We start from the raw sequence: 11,231 nt of genomic DNA, 5'->3' as shown, positions 1-11,231 counted from the left end.
CAGCCCATCCCCTCCACCCTCACCAGCTCAGGCCTGGATCTGGGCCTGGGTGGGGCCTGGGTTGGTCAGCCCATCCCCTCCACCCTCACCAGCTCTTCACACTGGTACTTTTCCCTTGCTGTGGTCGCAGAGGGACAGGGCCAGTTAGTTCATCATGATGCAGTAGGGTCATGGACCCAGACATGGCAGCCCAGGCCCTCGATATCACCATGGTCTCAAGTGGTAGAGCAGTCCTCTCACGTGGGCCTGTTCCTCACCACTGTGAAAGCTGCAGCTCTACCTCCCCACTCCCCATTCTCTCCCATCTTCTCAGCACCCAGAGGGCGGGCCTCTGGCTTTGTTCTTCATGCCCAGATATTGGAATCACTCTGATGAAGTAGACAGGAAAGCAGATAAATCTCTGAGTTTGAGGACAACCTGGTCTACATCATTAAGTTCCAGGACAGCCTGGTCTATATAGAGTCCCAAAAACAAAAAAACAAAAGATGAGTTAGGGCAAGTGAAGTCTTGTCTAATCCAGGGTACCCTGGGAGGAGACATATAGCCAAAAGACCTATCTGGATCATAACTTTCTGGGATACAGGGGATGTTCCCTTCTGCTACCCAATCCACAGCATCACTGTGTTCATAATGCTTTCATTCTGGGGCTTGGGCAGACATATGGTTATAGAGCACTAATATAATAATATAGTTATTGTCAGAGCAGCCATTACTGTTTGCAAGCCCTCCAAGATCTGGCTTGTTGATTACTGATATTTCCTCATAGAAGGGGGAGGGGCGTTGGCCTTCTATTCTAGGTGCTCCCTCTTGTACCCCTTCGCCATTTGTATGTAATTAGCCCTAGTTGAACATGGCCTAGTGATTTAGGAAAGTGCTGGAGTATAAAAGCTGGGGAAGATGGGCGGCCCATCTTGCAGCTCTAAGTTGTTCTTTTGGGTTCTCATTCATGTTAAGATTTTCTGGAGCCGGACGGTGGTGGCACATGCCTTTAATCCCAGCACTCGGGAGGCAGAGGCAGGCGGATCTCTATGAGTTCGAGACCAGCCTGGTCTACAGAGCTAGTTCCAGGACAGGCTCCAAAACCACAGAGAAACCCTGTCTCGAAAAACCAAAAAAAAATAAAAAAAAAAAAAAAAAAAAAAAAAAAAAAAAAAATTTTCTGGTGATGCAGCTGCTTTAAGGCACTCCTTATTCTGTAAGAAAGTCCAAGCACTCTGCAGAACCCTACTTGGTTTGTCACTGGTATTCTATCACCCAGGCTTTCCACTTGACAAGGTGACCTGATTAAAACTTTACTTCCAAGCCCAAACAGGACACAGCGAGAGCTACACCAAGTCAGGTGTACAGGTGGGTCCTGAGCGTCATCGATATGGGCAGGTGGCACTATCCTGCACACATATGGAAGAAGGTCACTGGCTATCTCTTACCCCAGACATTCTACGTTTTCATTCACTGGGCAGAGTTAACCTGGTTTTATGTGGTGCCAACAGGCGTCAGATACACCCGCATGTGGCAACGTGCTCTCAAGAGCTGCAAGCCCCATGCACCAAAAGTGAGAAGTTGAAGAATGGGTTCCAAGTAGAAAACCTGCCATCTCTGGTAATATGGGCTGCTGTGGCCAGGATGGCTAGGGTTCATGTCACTTGGGCCAACCTGCAGTCAGTCATGCAGATAGGGAGGGGGTGGTGCAGCAGAAGTGCTACCCACAGAAGGACAGCCCCAAGGGAAACAAAGGCTGCAGCGAGCAGCATGGACTGCCAGCCCCACAGTCTCAGAATGCCCTCGAGGCACTTTGAAGCCCAGAGCCTCATATCCCAGGGAAGGATAGAGACAGTGAGATACCTGCCTCAGAGCCACGCAAGACACTGGACCACATTTTATCCAAATCAAGGCTATATTTATCACTGTTGATTGACGAGAAAACAGACTGTTTGGGTCAGTGGTGATAGTGGGGGTAGGAGGGCGACACCCAGACAGACGCTAGGAAGAAACTAATCTTTTTCTCAGAACCAACTTCTAAGATCCAGACAACGCAACACTAGCATTAGCACGTGGGCACGGGTTTGTCCTTGTAACTGGGGTCAGTCCTGAAGTCCACAGTGAGTCTAAGGAGATGCCCTCAAGTGTGGCTCTCTGGGAAGTCCAACCACCCCGACAGAGGCTCAGGTGCTTTCCCTAAACATCCTGTCTTGCCTGGGAGGCTTGCATAGTTGAAGGATAGTCGCTGCAGATACTCTGCTGAGTGTGTTCATAACTGACAGCCAAGTGGGTTTTTGTGACCACGTACACAAATAACCAGAGGGATTTCTAGAAACTTTTTATAGACTGTCCAGGTTAAGAATTTAATAAGTTTTATAATTATATCAACAGAATATTTACATGTTTTTCTCTAAAAAAAAAATCAAACCAAAGAAATCCTCTTACACCTGTGCATAAGGCAGAAAACCCAAAGTTTTATACATTATTATTATTATTATTATTTTAATATATATCTGTAACTTCGGTTCCAAGTACCAAGGGAAGGCCAGAGCCGGGCCTGAGTGTGGAGCCTCACAGTGCGCTAGACAGAAAGACTGTTTCTTTCCATAAATAAGACAAACTCTGGGGCTCAAACGGAATCTGAGACATGAAACCGTAAATCCCAAATAAAATTTCTTTTTTCCTTTTTGGTTCTTTAAAATGTTAGAGCACAAAATTAAGAAAAATACAAAACCATTAAAAATGCTTGTCAGCTGTGGGGAGTTACAAAGCTAAATTTTTCCCAGTGTCCTAACTGCAAGCTCGGAAAATGAAGTTACCCCAGAAAAAGAGTCAAGTCCTGGACTATGCAAGCCCCAGCGTGGAGCGAGCGGCGCTGCTCCTGGACTAGAGGAGCTGTGTTCAGATCCCAGGTATTTAAGTGAGTCAGTCCGCTATGCTGGGACTACCGAGCCTCCACCTCAGGCGGGTTGCACGCCGCTGGCGAGTAGTCGCGCGCCTCGCCAGGCCCAAGCGCCAGCGGCGTCGTCCTAGAGCGCGCTGGTGGCGTAGACACCCCGCTTGCAGCCACCAGTGGAGGAGGCGCCCCGAGTGCGGCGGTGGCAGGCGGGGTCCGGGCCAGGAGCGTGCCGGGTAGCGCGCCAGGAGCCAGGCGCGGGTAATGCAGTGCCGGCAAGAGCGCGGTGCCCGAGGCTGGTGCGCTGGCGCGCTCCAGCTCTTCCCGGCGCACCTCCCGCAGGCACTCCGGGCTGTAGTCGTGAGGCTCGCGGTCGCGGTAGGTGCGCTCAGAGAGCTCGAAGGCAGCGGGGCCCGCAGCGGGCGGCAGGGCGGGAAAAGTGCGACGAGGCAGTTCTAGGCCCCGGTAGGTGTCGCGCGGCAGGTCCCACACGAAGCCCGACGTGCCCAGGCCCAGATGTGTGGCTGTGGAGTGCACGCTGATGCCCGTGAGCTCTGGTGTCTCATCTTCCTTGTGCTCCTCCTTTACCTTCACATCGCCCTGGGGCTGCTCAGGTGTCTGCTTGCCGGACTCCCGACCCAACAGGCCTGCCAGGCGCAGGCAGTCATCCAGAGCTGCCTTGCAGTAGGGCGATGGAGGTCGTGCACCCTGTTTGGCACCATCCTCTTTGCCTGATGAGTGGCCCTCCTTGACCCGAGGCTCAGCCTCACTCTCTGTGAGGATTCTAGGGAGACCCAGCTCACCGGGGCCTCGCTGCAGGAGGCTGCTGATGGGGTGGCTCACTGATGCTGCAGGCGAGTTGTGGCTCAGCAGGTGCGTCTTCTCCAGGAGGTCCCTGGGGACAACAGGATAGAGCCATCACCTAGAGCATCAATAGCTCCTAGAAAGGTGTTTGTCAAGTTCCTGTGACCTCAGTATTCCCGCTGTGGAGCCTCTGTATCCTGGGCTCCAGGCTTGTCCAGTGTTAGAAGTGCTCTAACTGTGAAGACACTGGTTGTAGACAATAGGAAGCTCTCTAACATTCCTTCCCTGGTTATTAGATACTGTTCTCTATATTGTCCTGGGTGGCTGCAGCATGAAAAACTGCTCGGAGTTCTACCACTGGGGGCTGGGGAGGCAAGGCAACATGGCTCCCCCAACCCTGGAATTCCCTGCTCAAAATTTAAGCATTCTCAGGTTTAGGGGTATGCAGTTGCTTTCTAGTAGTTTAACTACAGATGCTGTCTGTTTTAAATTCCCTCAGCACCAGCCTGATAATGCAGGCCTGTGATTCCAGCTGAGAGGCTTTGACTGGAGGACTAAAAGGTTCAAGACCAGCTCTACAGTTCAAGGTGAGCCTGGGCCCCGTGCCCTGGGTTCTTGCTGTTCTCACCAAAGGGCCAGGGGAGGATCCTGAAAACACACTACACTCACTTTTCTGGTAGGGTCCCCAGCTAGGCCTACAAGCAGGTTCTTTTCCCACATTTTGTTTGTTTGTTTGAGACAGGGTTTCTCTGTGTAGCTTTGGAGCCTGTCCTGGAACTCTGAAGACCAAGCTGCCTTCGAACTCAGAGATCCACCTGCCTTTGCCTTCTGAGTGCTGGGATTAAAAGTGTGCACCACCACAGCCCGGCTTCTCCCACATTTGCTCAGTGTGGGGAAGTCTAGGGCAGGCCCAGGGCTCTGTTCTCACCTAGCTGAGTCTCTCATACTGGCCAATTCTGCTCTCACCAGGCAAAGGACCCTGCTCCTTTGGTCTGGGGGCAGGAAAGAGCCTCCACAGCCTGACCAGGGAGGGACCTCAGAGAGCACCCTAAGGTGCCAGCTGCAGGAAGGCTGACATGATGACCTAGGAAGTCCCTGATAAAAACAACCTGCATTAGCATCTGCAGCTTTGAGACTGCAGGGGAATTCATCCGCAGACGGAACCTTCCACCCCGAAAGTTCCCCTTCCTGCCTCAGAAAGCCCCCGAGCTTCTGGACCTGGGCATATACCCTCCACTCCCGTCGAGATGCTGCTTTTCATGTTCTGGTTGAAGGGCAAACTGTGTTTGCAGAGGTCAGTCCCCTCTCATTTTCACATTGCCTTGACCAATCTAGAGCTTAACACTTGGTGCCAAGACCCAGGGGGCAGTTTTGGGGACCTACGCCCCTTCCTCTGAGTAATCTTTCCTCCCGCCCCTTACCCATCTACCTTTGCTGACATCTCTCACCCAGAGCTGCTCACCTGCTTACCATTTGAAACCTCTGGATCTTTGCAGCCTTTGTCTTCATACGCAGTACAAATAACATTCTGAGGTTTTATTGGAATGTCATATAAACTCAATTGGCCTGCCCACTTTCCCTCCCTCTCTAACTACCAACCTCTAGAGCAGAAGCCAGTCCCCACACCAATCCATCAAACATCCACACATTAAGGTAAAATCTGGGTTGTTTACAAACGCCCTCAACTGACTCTCCGAGGTCCTCCAACTTCTGCCTCTGGCTTTGCCTGCCAGGTCACTGTAACTGGGGGTGCATGTTAGGTGACCACTTACTTCCAGAAACAAGCTTCACACTCTCCTAGCCTAAAACAGTGTACAAGATTTCCATTCTACACACTTTCGCTTGTCTTAAGCCTGAAGACATGAGTAAGCCTGTTGACTGAAGTGTGGACACAACACAAATTGGGTAATACTTTTCACTTTCAAAGTCTCACTGACTCAGAAAACTTCATAAAACAGAAGGGCAACTGTTATTTTGCTGATCTTCCGTGTCACTAGAGTACCCTGTCCCTTTAAGAGACAAGCTCCGGTGGGCAGCGGTGGTGGCGCACGCCTTTAATCCCAGCACTCGGGAGGCAGAGGCAGGCGGATCTCTGTGAGTTCGAGGCCAGATTGGTCTACAGAGCTAGTTCCAGGACAGGCTCCAAAGCCACAGAGAAACCCTGTCTCGAAAAACCAAAAAAAAAAAAAAAAAAAAAAAAAAAAAAAAAAAAAACAGAGAGAGGGAGAGAAGCTCCGCCCACCCTGATCTCCCGCCCATCTTTCATCCTCTGTCCACCCCTCTTCTGAGGCGGTAACTACTGCCTCCTGCCCTTACCCTCCTCACTCTATTATCTCTTCACTCCATAATCCCCTCCCCATTAAATAAACTCTATACCAGCTCTCTCTGTCTCCCACCGGCCAGGGGACCTGCCAGGGTTGCGCTGTCATGAATCTCACATGTTCTGCAAGTCTCCTGTCTTCCTTTACTCCCGCCATTCCCTTTATTTCTTCATTTCTGGATATCAGGCGTTACTAGCTCACACTTTTTTTCCCCTTTGAGACAGGGTTTCTCTGTAGCTCTGGCTATCCTGGAACTTGCTTCGTAGACCAGGCTGACCTCAAATCACAGAGATCTGTCTGCCTCTGCCTCCTGAGTACTGGAACTGCCCTTCCCTATCAGACTTTTCTCCCACTCTGCCTCTATGCCACAGGGATGAACTGTGGAACAGATTTCTTTTTCTTGATACAGAAGGTCCAATTAAGATCTGGACCTCAGGCAGGGCGGTGGCGGTGCACACCTTTAATCCCAGCACTCAGGAGGCAGAGGCAGGCAGATCTACAGAGTGAGTTCCAGGACAGGCAAGACTGTTTCACAGAGGAATCCTGTCTCAAAAAACAAAAACAAACAAAAAAGATCCGGGACCTCTTCCCTCCCAAGGGATCCCATAAATCCTGCTCAGAACAAAAAGACAGTTCTGGTCCATATGGAGGAGTAGGAGTGGATGGAGGTGGGAAGATATATGGGAGGGGCTGGGTGGAGAGGAAGGAGGATAAATATTTGTCAAAATGTAAAACTAAAAAACAAAACATCAAAAGAAGATACAATAAAAAATCTAAATAAAAATAGAAACAGACAAACTAGGCTCCTTCCTGCTTATGATCAAATTTCAGTTTCTTTTTTTTTTAATTTTTTTTAATTAATTAATTTATTTATTATGTATACAATATTCTGTCTGTGTCTATGCTCGAAGGCCAGAAGAGGGCACCAGACCCCATTACAGATGGTTGTGAGCCACCATGTGGTTGCTGGGAATTGAACTCAGGACCTTTGGAAGAGCAGGCAATGCTCTTAACCTCTGAGCCATCTCTCCAGCCCCAAGAGACAGGGTTTTTCTGTAGCTTTTGGCGCCTGTTCTGAAACTTGCTCTTGTAGACCAGGATGGCCTCAAACTCACAGAGATCCACCTGCCTCTGCCTCCCGAGTGCTAGGATTAAAGGCGTGCGTCACCACTGCCCAGCCAAATTTCAGTTTCTTAAAGATTGGGCTATGCACCATCTATAACCTTAACTACAAATGGTTCTGTACTTCCTGCTCCAGGAGACAGCAACCATGTCTTTGTTTCAAACGGTTGTTATGACCACCTTGTTATTTTCTGCTTCTATAACCCCTGCATTTGCCTGCCAAATCCCATTTGGAAACTCCCTTCCCCAGAGCTATAAAAAGCCTTATTTTTGCCCATACCCAATGCTGGCCTCTTGAACCTCGCCTTAAGGAGGCAGTCTGTGTATGCAAATAAAAAAAAAAACAGTTTGCTTTAATTAATTGTTTAAGCTAGGTGGTGGTGTTCTATTCCCTTAATGCCAGCACTTGGGGGACAGATGCAGGTGAGCTTGAGGCCAGCCTGATCTACAGAGCAAGATCCAGGACAGCCAAGGCTACACAGAGAAACCCTGTCTTGACAAACAACAAAAAACCAGTAATATCAGTCTCAAAAAAACCAAACCAACCAAACAAAAAATCAACAACAAAAAAACCCCAGTAACAACATCAGATGTCTAAGAAGGAATATATGTATCTATAATTTTAATGTTTTATTTATGACAACGTGGTGGTCTGAATGAGAATGCCCCCATAGGGTCATACAGGTATCACTTTGTTGGAGAAATTGTTATTGGGATAGGCTTTAAGGTTTCAAAATTCCATGCCAGGCCCACACTGTTTCTCAGTCTCTTACTTCCCTTTGCTTTGGATCAGGATGTAGCTCTCAGCTACTATTCTAGCACTATGCTTGCTGCCAGGATGATAATGGACTAATCCTCTGAAATTGTAAACAAGCCCTCAATCAATTGCTGTCTTGTATAAGAATTGCAGTCATGGTGTCTCTTCACAGCAATAGAACAGTGGCTAAGACAGAAGTTGGTACAGGATTAGGGTGTTACTGTGACAGGCCCAACCATGCTGTTTGTTGGAGTAGTATGAAAGACTGGGATTTCAGACTAGAGAGTGGTTGAATGCTTGAGTGGGGCCATCCTGGTAGGAGCACAGACGTCGGTACTGCCATGGCTCAGCTCAAGATGTTTCAGAGGCGAAGAATATTAATAAGTGGCCCTGAGATGCTGCTTTTTGCCCTTGTCCTAAGAATTTGCCCGAGGCTCATCCATTAATTAATGGTGCTGGCAGAGGAGAGTTCAGGACAGCCTAGTACTGTCGTGTGGCCATTAGTGATTATTCTTATACAAAATATACAATGTGAGGAGAGAAGGAGCAATAGGAAGTGTAACAGCCAAGTTCAGTGCTCAAGGAGATAAAAAAGTTTAAAAAGCCTGATGCTAAATGAGATAAAGGGAGCTATGACCTCACAGAAAGCCCCCATACAGCTAAGCTGCCAGCTGCTGAAAAGAAAAAAAAGGACAGCTTAAGCAGTGAAGGAAACCACTGAAAACAGAAGCTGATGCAGATGTAACTGAAGGAGGGGCCATATTCCAGCCCTAGCAAGCAGCAGAAGTTGGTAGCTTTGGCCATGTGGTTCTGGTGTCAGAGTCAAGGATACAAGAAAGGAGTTGTGGGATCTCCCTCCATGGGTAAGCTGCTAGGCCAGGCACATGTCAGGAGTGTCCCTGCTTGGAGACCCAGAGAGGCTACTGGATGAAGCTGTGAAGGTTACAGATTCTGCCTCACTCATATAACACAGTCCAAGGATGCATGCTGTCACCAAATGGCTGTTTTATGTTCTGGACCTTTCCTGCCTGTTTAATTTTATTGTGGCTCCTCAGATTGACCCTCCTCCGAGACGCGCTAACTGCTGTCTCTTTTATTGCCCCCTTTGCCAGCTATGAAGCGGTTAGGTGACCCCTAACAGCAGTCAGACACCACCTAAAAAAGGACTGATGGGCCACCCAACTCATTTTTGTTTGTTTGTTTTGTTTTTCTCAAGACAGGGCTTCTCTTCTTGGAGTCTGCCCTGGCACTTGCTCTGTAGACCAGGCTGGCCTCAAACTTATATAGCTCTGTCTGCCTCTGCCTCCCAAGTGCTGGGCCCCAACTCATTCTTCTTGCCACTCTGGGCATTTTTTTTCTTTCAGAACTCAGAACTAAAACAGCTGGATTGAATTAACCTCTCTGTCTGGCCAGCTCTCATGAAACCTTAAAGAAATTTCAGATCTATTCTTCCTTCAGGACTATCTAGTTTCTTTGGCTCCCAAAATTAAAGAGGATTTGTTGTCTACCCCACCCCCCTCAGTATTTGTTTCTGGGTTAATGGACCTAAAAGCCTTAGCCAAGCTGAGAGGCTCCAGAAGTTAAGTGGACATACTGAGAACACCTGCAGGCAGTAAGGAGCTGAAAGCCCAGTACGAGGTCAACAGACTCACCTTTGTTAGTATTTACTGCTTTAAGACTGAAAGGGAATAGATCTGCAGATGGAATCTTCCACCCGCAAAGTTCCCTCTTCTGCCCTGTAAAACCTCCAAGTTCGCTATGCCTGTGTGCAGTCTCCACTCCCATGGAGACTTAAGGACAAGTTCCTTCTACAGAGGTCGGTTTCCTTTTATTTTATTTTAATTTATTTGGGGGGGGGGTTGAGACAGGGTTTCTCTGTAGCTTTGGTGCCGGTCCTGGAACTAGCTCTTGTAGACCAGGTTGGCCTCAAACTCCCAGAGATCCGCCTGCCTCTGCTTCCCGAGTGCTGCGATTAAAGGCATGCGCCACCACCGCCCGGCTCCTTTTATTTTCATGCCGTTTCTTTGATCAATCCCAATCTAGCAGACTAAACAGGTGAGAAACCAAGCCAGGTAGAGGGGTGTGGGGCCAGATGAACTCACCGCTCATGCTCTTCCTGGCCTTTGTCAGGCTCTCGGTCGTGGTTGGTCAGGGCTGAGAAGCCCTCCGTATCCATTGGCTTGGGCCATGGGGGCGGGGTAGGAAAAGAAGGTGCCCTGTGTAGCCGGTTCCAGGAATCATGGGGACTGGGCAGGCCAAGCAAAGCTGTGCCCTCCTTGGAGGCAAAGATGCTGCCCCCTGGTGAGAAGCAGGAGAAAAGGACAGAGGACCAGGAGTGTGAGCTAGGCAGGATGCCAACACTGTAACCCCAACAGGCTGTGAGAAGCCTTAGCCTAGTGGGAGGTCAGTATGCAGGACAGACAGGAGGGTGAGGGGCAGTGGAATGGATGTGGCGAGTCACTCACTCAGTGCATGGCTGCCCAGACCTCCAAAAGCATGGCTGCCCAGGCTCCCCAGGCCTCCAAAGGTGCTGGATCTGCTGAAGGCGTCTGTAGGGGCGAGGGAAGGGCAACAAGGGGTCAGGAGTCTGCAAGGCTTCCCCCCTGCCCCAGACAGAAAGGGTGGCCCCAGGAACACCTTAGTCTGGGCAGGTGCCACATATATCAATCTGAGAGGCTGTGGGACCTCCTTCCCACCCATTCACATCCCTCTACCTGAGAAGTGTGTGGAAGATGCCGCCCAGGCTTCTCGATCACCTACCTGTTAGATGACTAGTGGGCAGGAAGCTGCCATGATGAGCTGAGGGTCCAAATGGGTTGGCGGTTGGATGAGTGACACCTAGGTGGGGGGTAGCCAGGCTGACAAGAGCTTCCAGACCTGGGACCTCCTACCTCTAGTGTTGGGTCACAGGTAGAGAACCCCAGTTTTACATTGGGACCCCTATCTTCCATTCTCTCACCTCTACATCACTGTACAGGTGTATGGTTAGATTATGAGATTGGAATTCAGTCTGGTCCCCAGGTCTGGGGCCCCAAGGTATGCACAGGCAGTGGTACTCACTGTAGTGGAGCTCCCCGAGAAAGAAGCCAAGATGTGGATAAAAATGGAGAGGGAAGGCCTAAGTAAGTGAGCCATAATGAGACTGATCCCCAAGGTAGTGACCCCAGGGCTTAAAACTGGAGCAAAAAATGATCCTGGCTAACCCAAGGGGGGCAGTTGGTCCTGGGTCCATAGTCTTGGGTGTGCCCTCTATTTTCTAGCTAAATGAAATTTTTAAATGAGTAATGAGTAAGAAACAGAACACCCAGGAATGCTTCTATAATTCCTAAACACCTTGTTGGTGGGTTAGAAG

The 11,231-nt window shown here is 49.5% G+C and overlaps 1 protein-coding gene across 8 annotated transcripts in view; it reads right to left on the bottom strand.

The window, feature by feature from the left end:
• Window positions 1-1,881: 1,881 nt before the first annotated feature.
• Fbrsl1 (fibrosin like 1) overlaps window positions 1,882-11,231 on the bottom strand; it is a 78,691-nt gene continuing 69,341 nt past the window's right edge. For all 8 annotated transcript variants that reach the window (XM_013349700.2, XM_026784426.1, XM_026784425.1 and 5 more), the window contains 4 exons: window positions 10,640-10,717; window positions 10,345-10,428; window positions 9,982-10,177; window positions 1,882-3,770 (listed from right to left, as the gene is read on the bottom strand). In XM_013349700.2, the coding sequence (XP_013205154.1) occupies window positions 2,924-3,770; window positions 9,982-10,177; window positions 10,345-10,428; window positions 10,640-10,717 (1,205 nt within the window). In that variant the 3' untranslated portion in view covers window positions 1,882-2,923. The remainder of the gene's footprint in view (window positions 3,771-9,981; window positions 10,178-10,344; window positions 10,429-10,639; window positions 10,718-11,231) is intronic.

This window comes from Microtus ochrogaster, chromosome 2 (assembly GCF_000317375.1).
Source record: "Microtus ochrogaster isolate Prairie Vole_2 chromosome 2, MicOch1.0, whole genome shotgun sequence".
Taxonomy (NCBI): Eukaryota; Metazoa; Chordata; class Mammalia; order Rodentia; family Cricetidae; genus Microtus; species Microtus ochrogaster.
The sequence above is the reverse complement of the archived record's forward strand: the minus strand, read 5'-3'. Positions and strand labels throughout refer to the sequence as shown.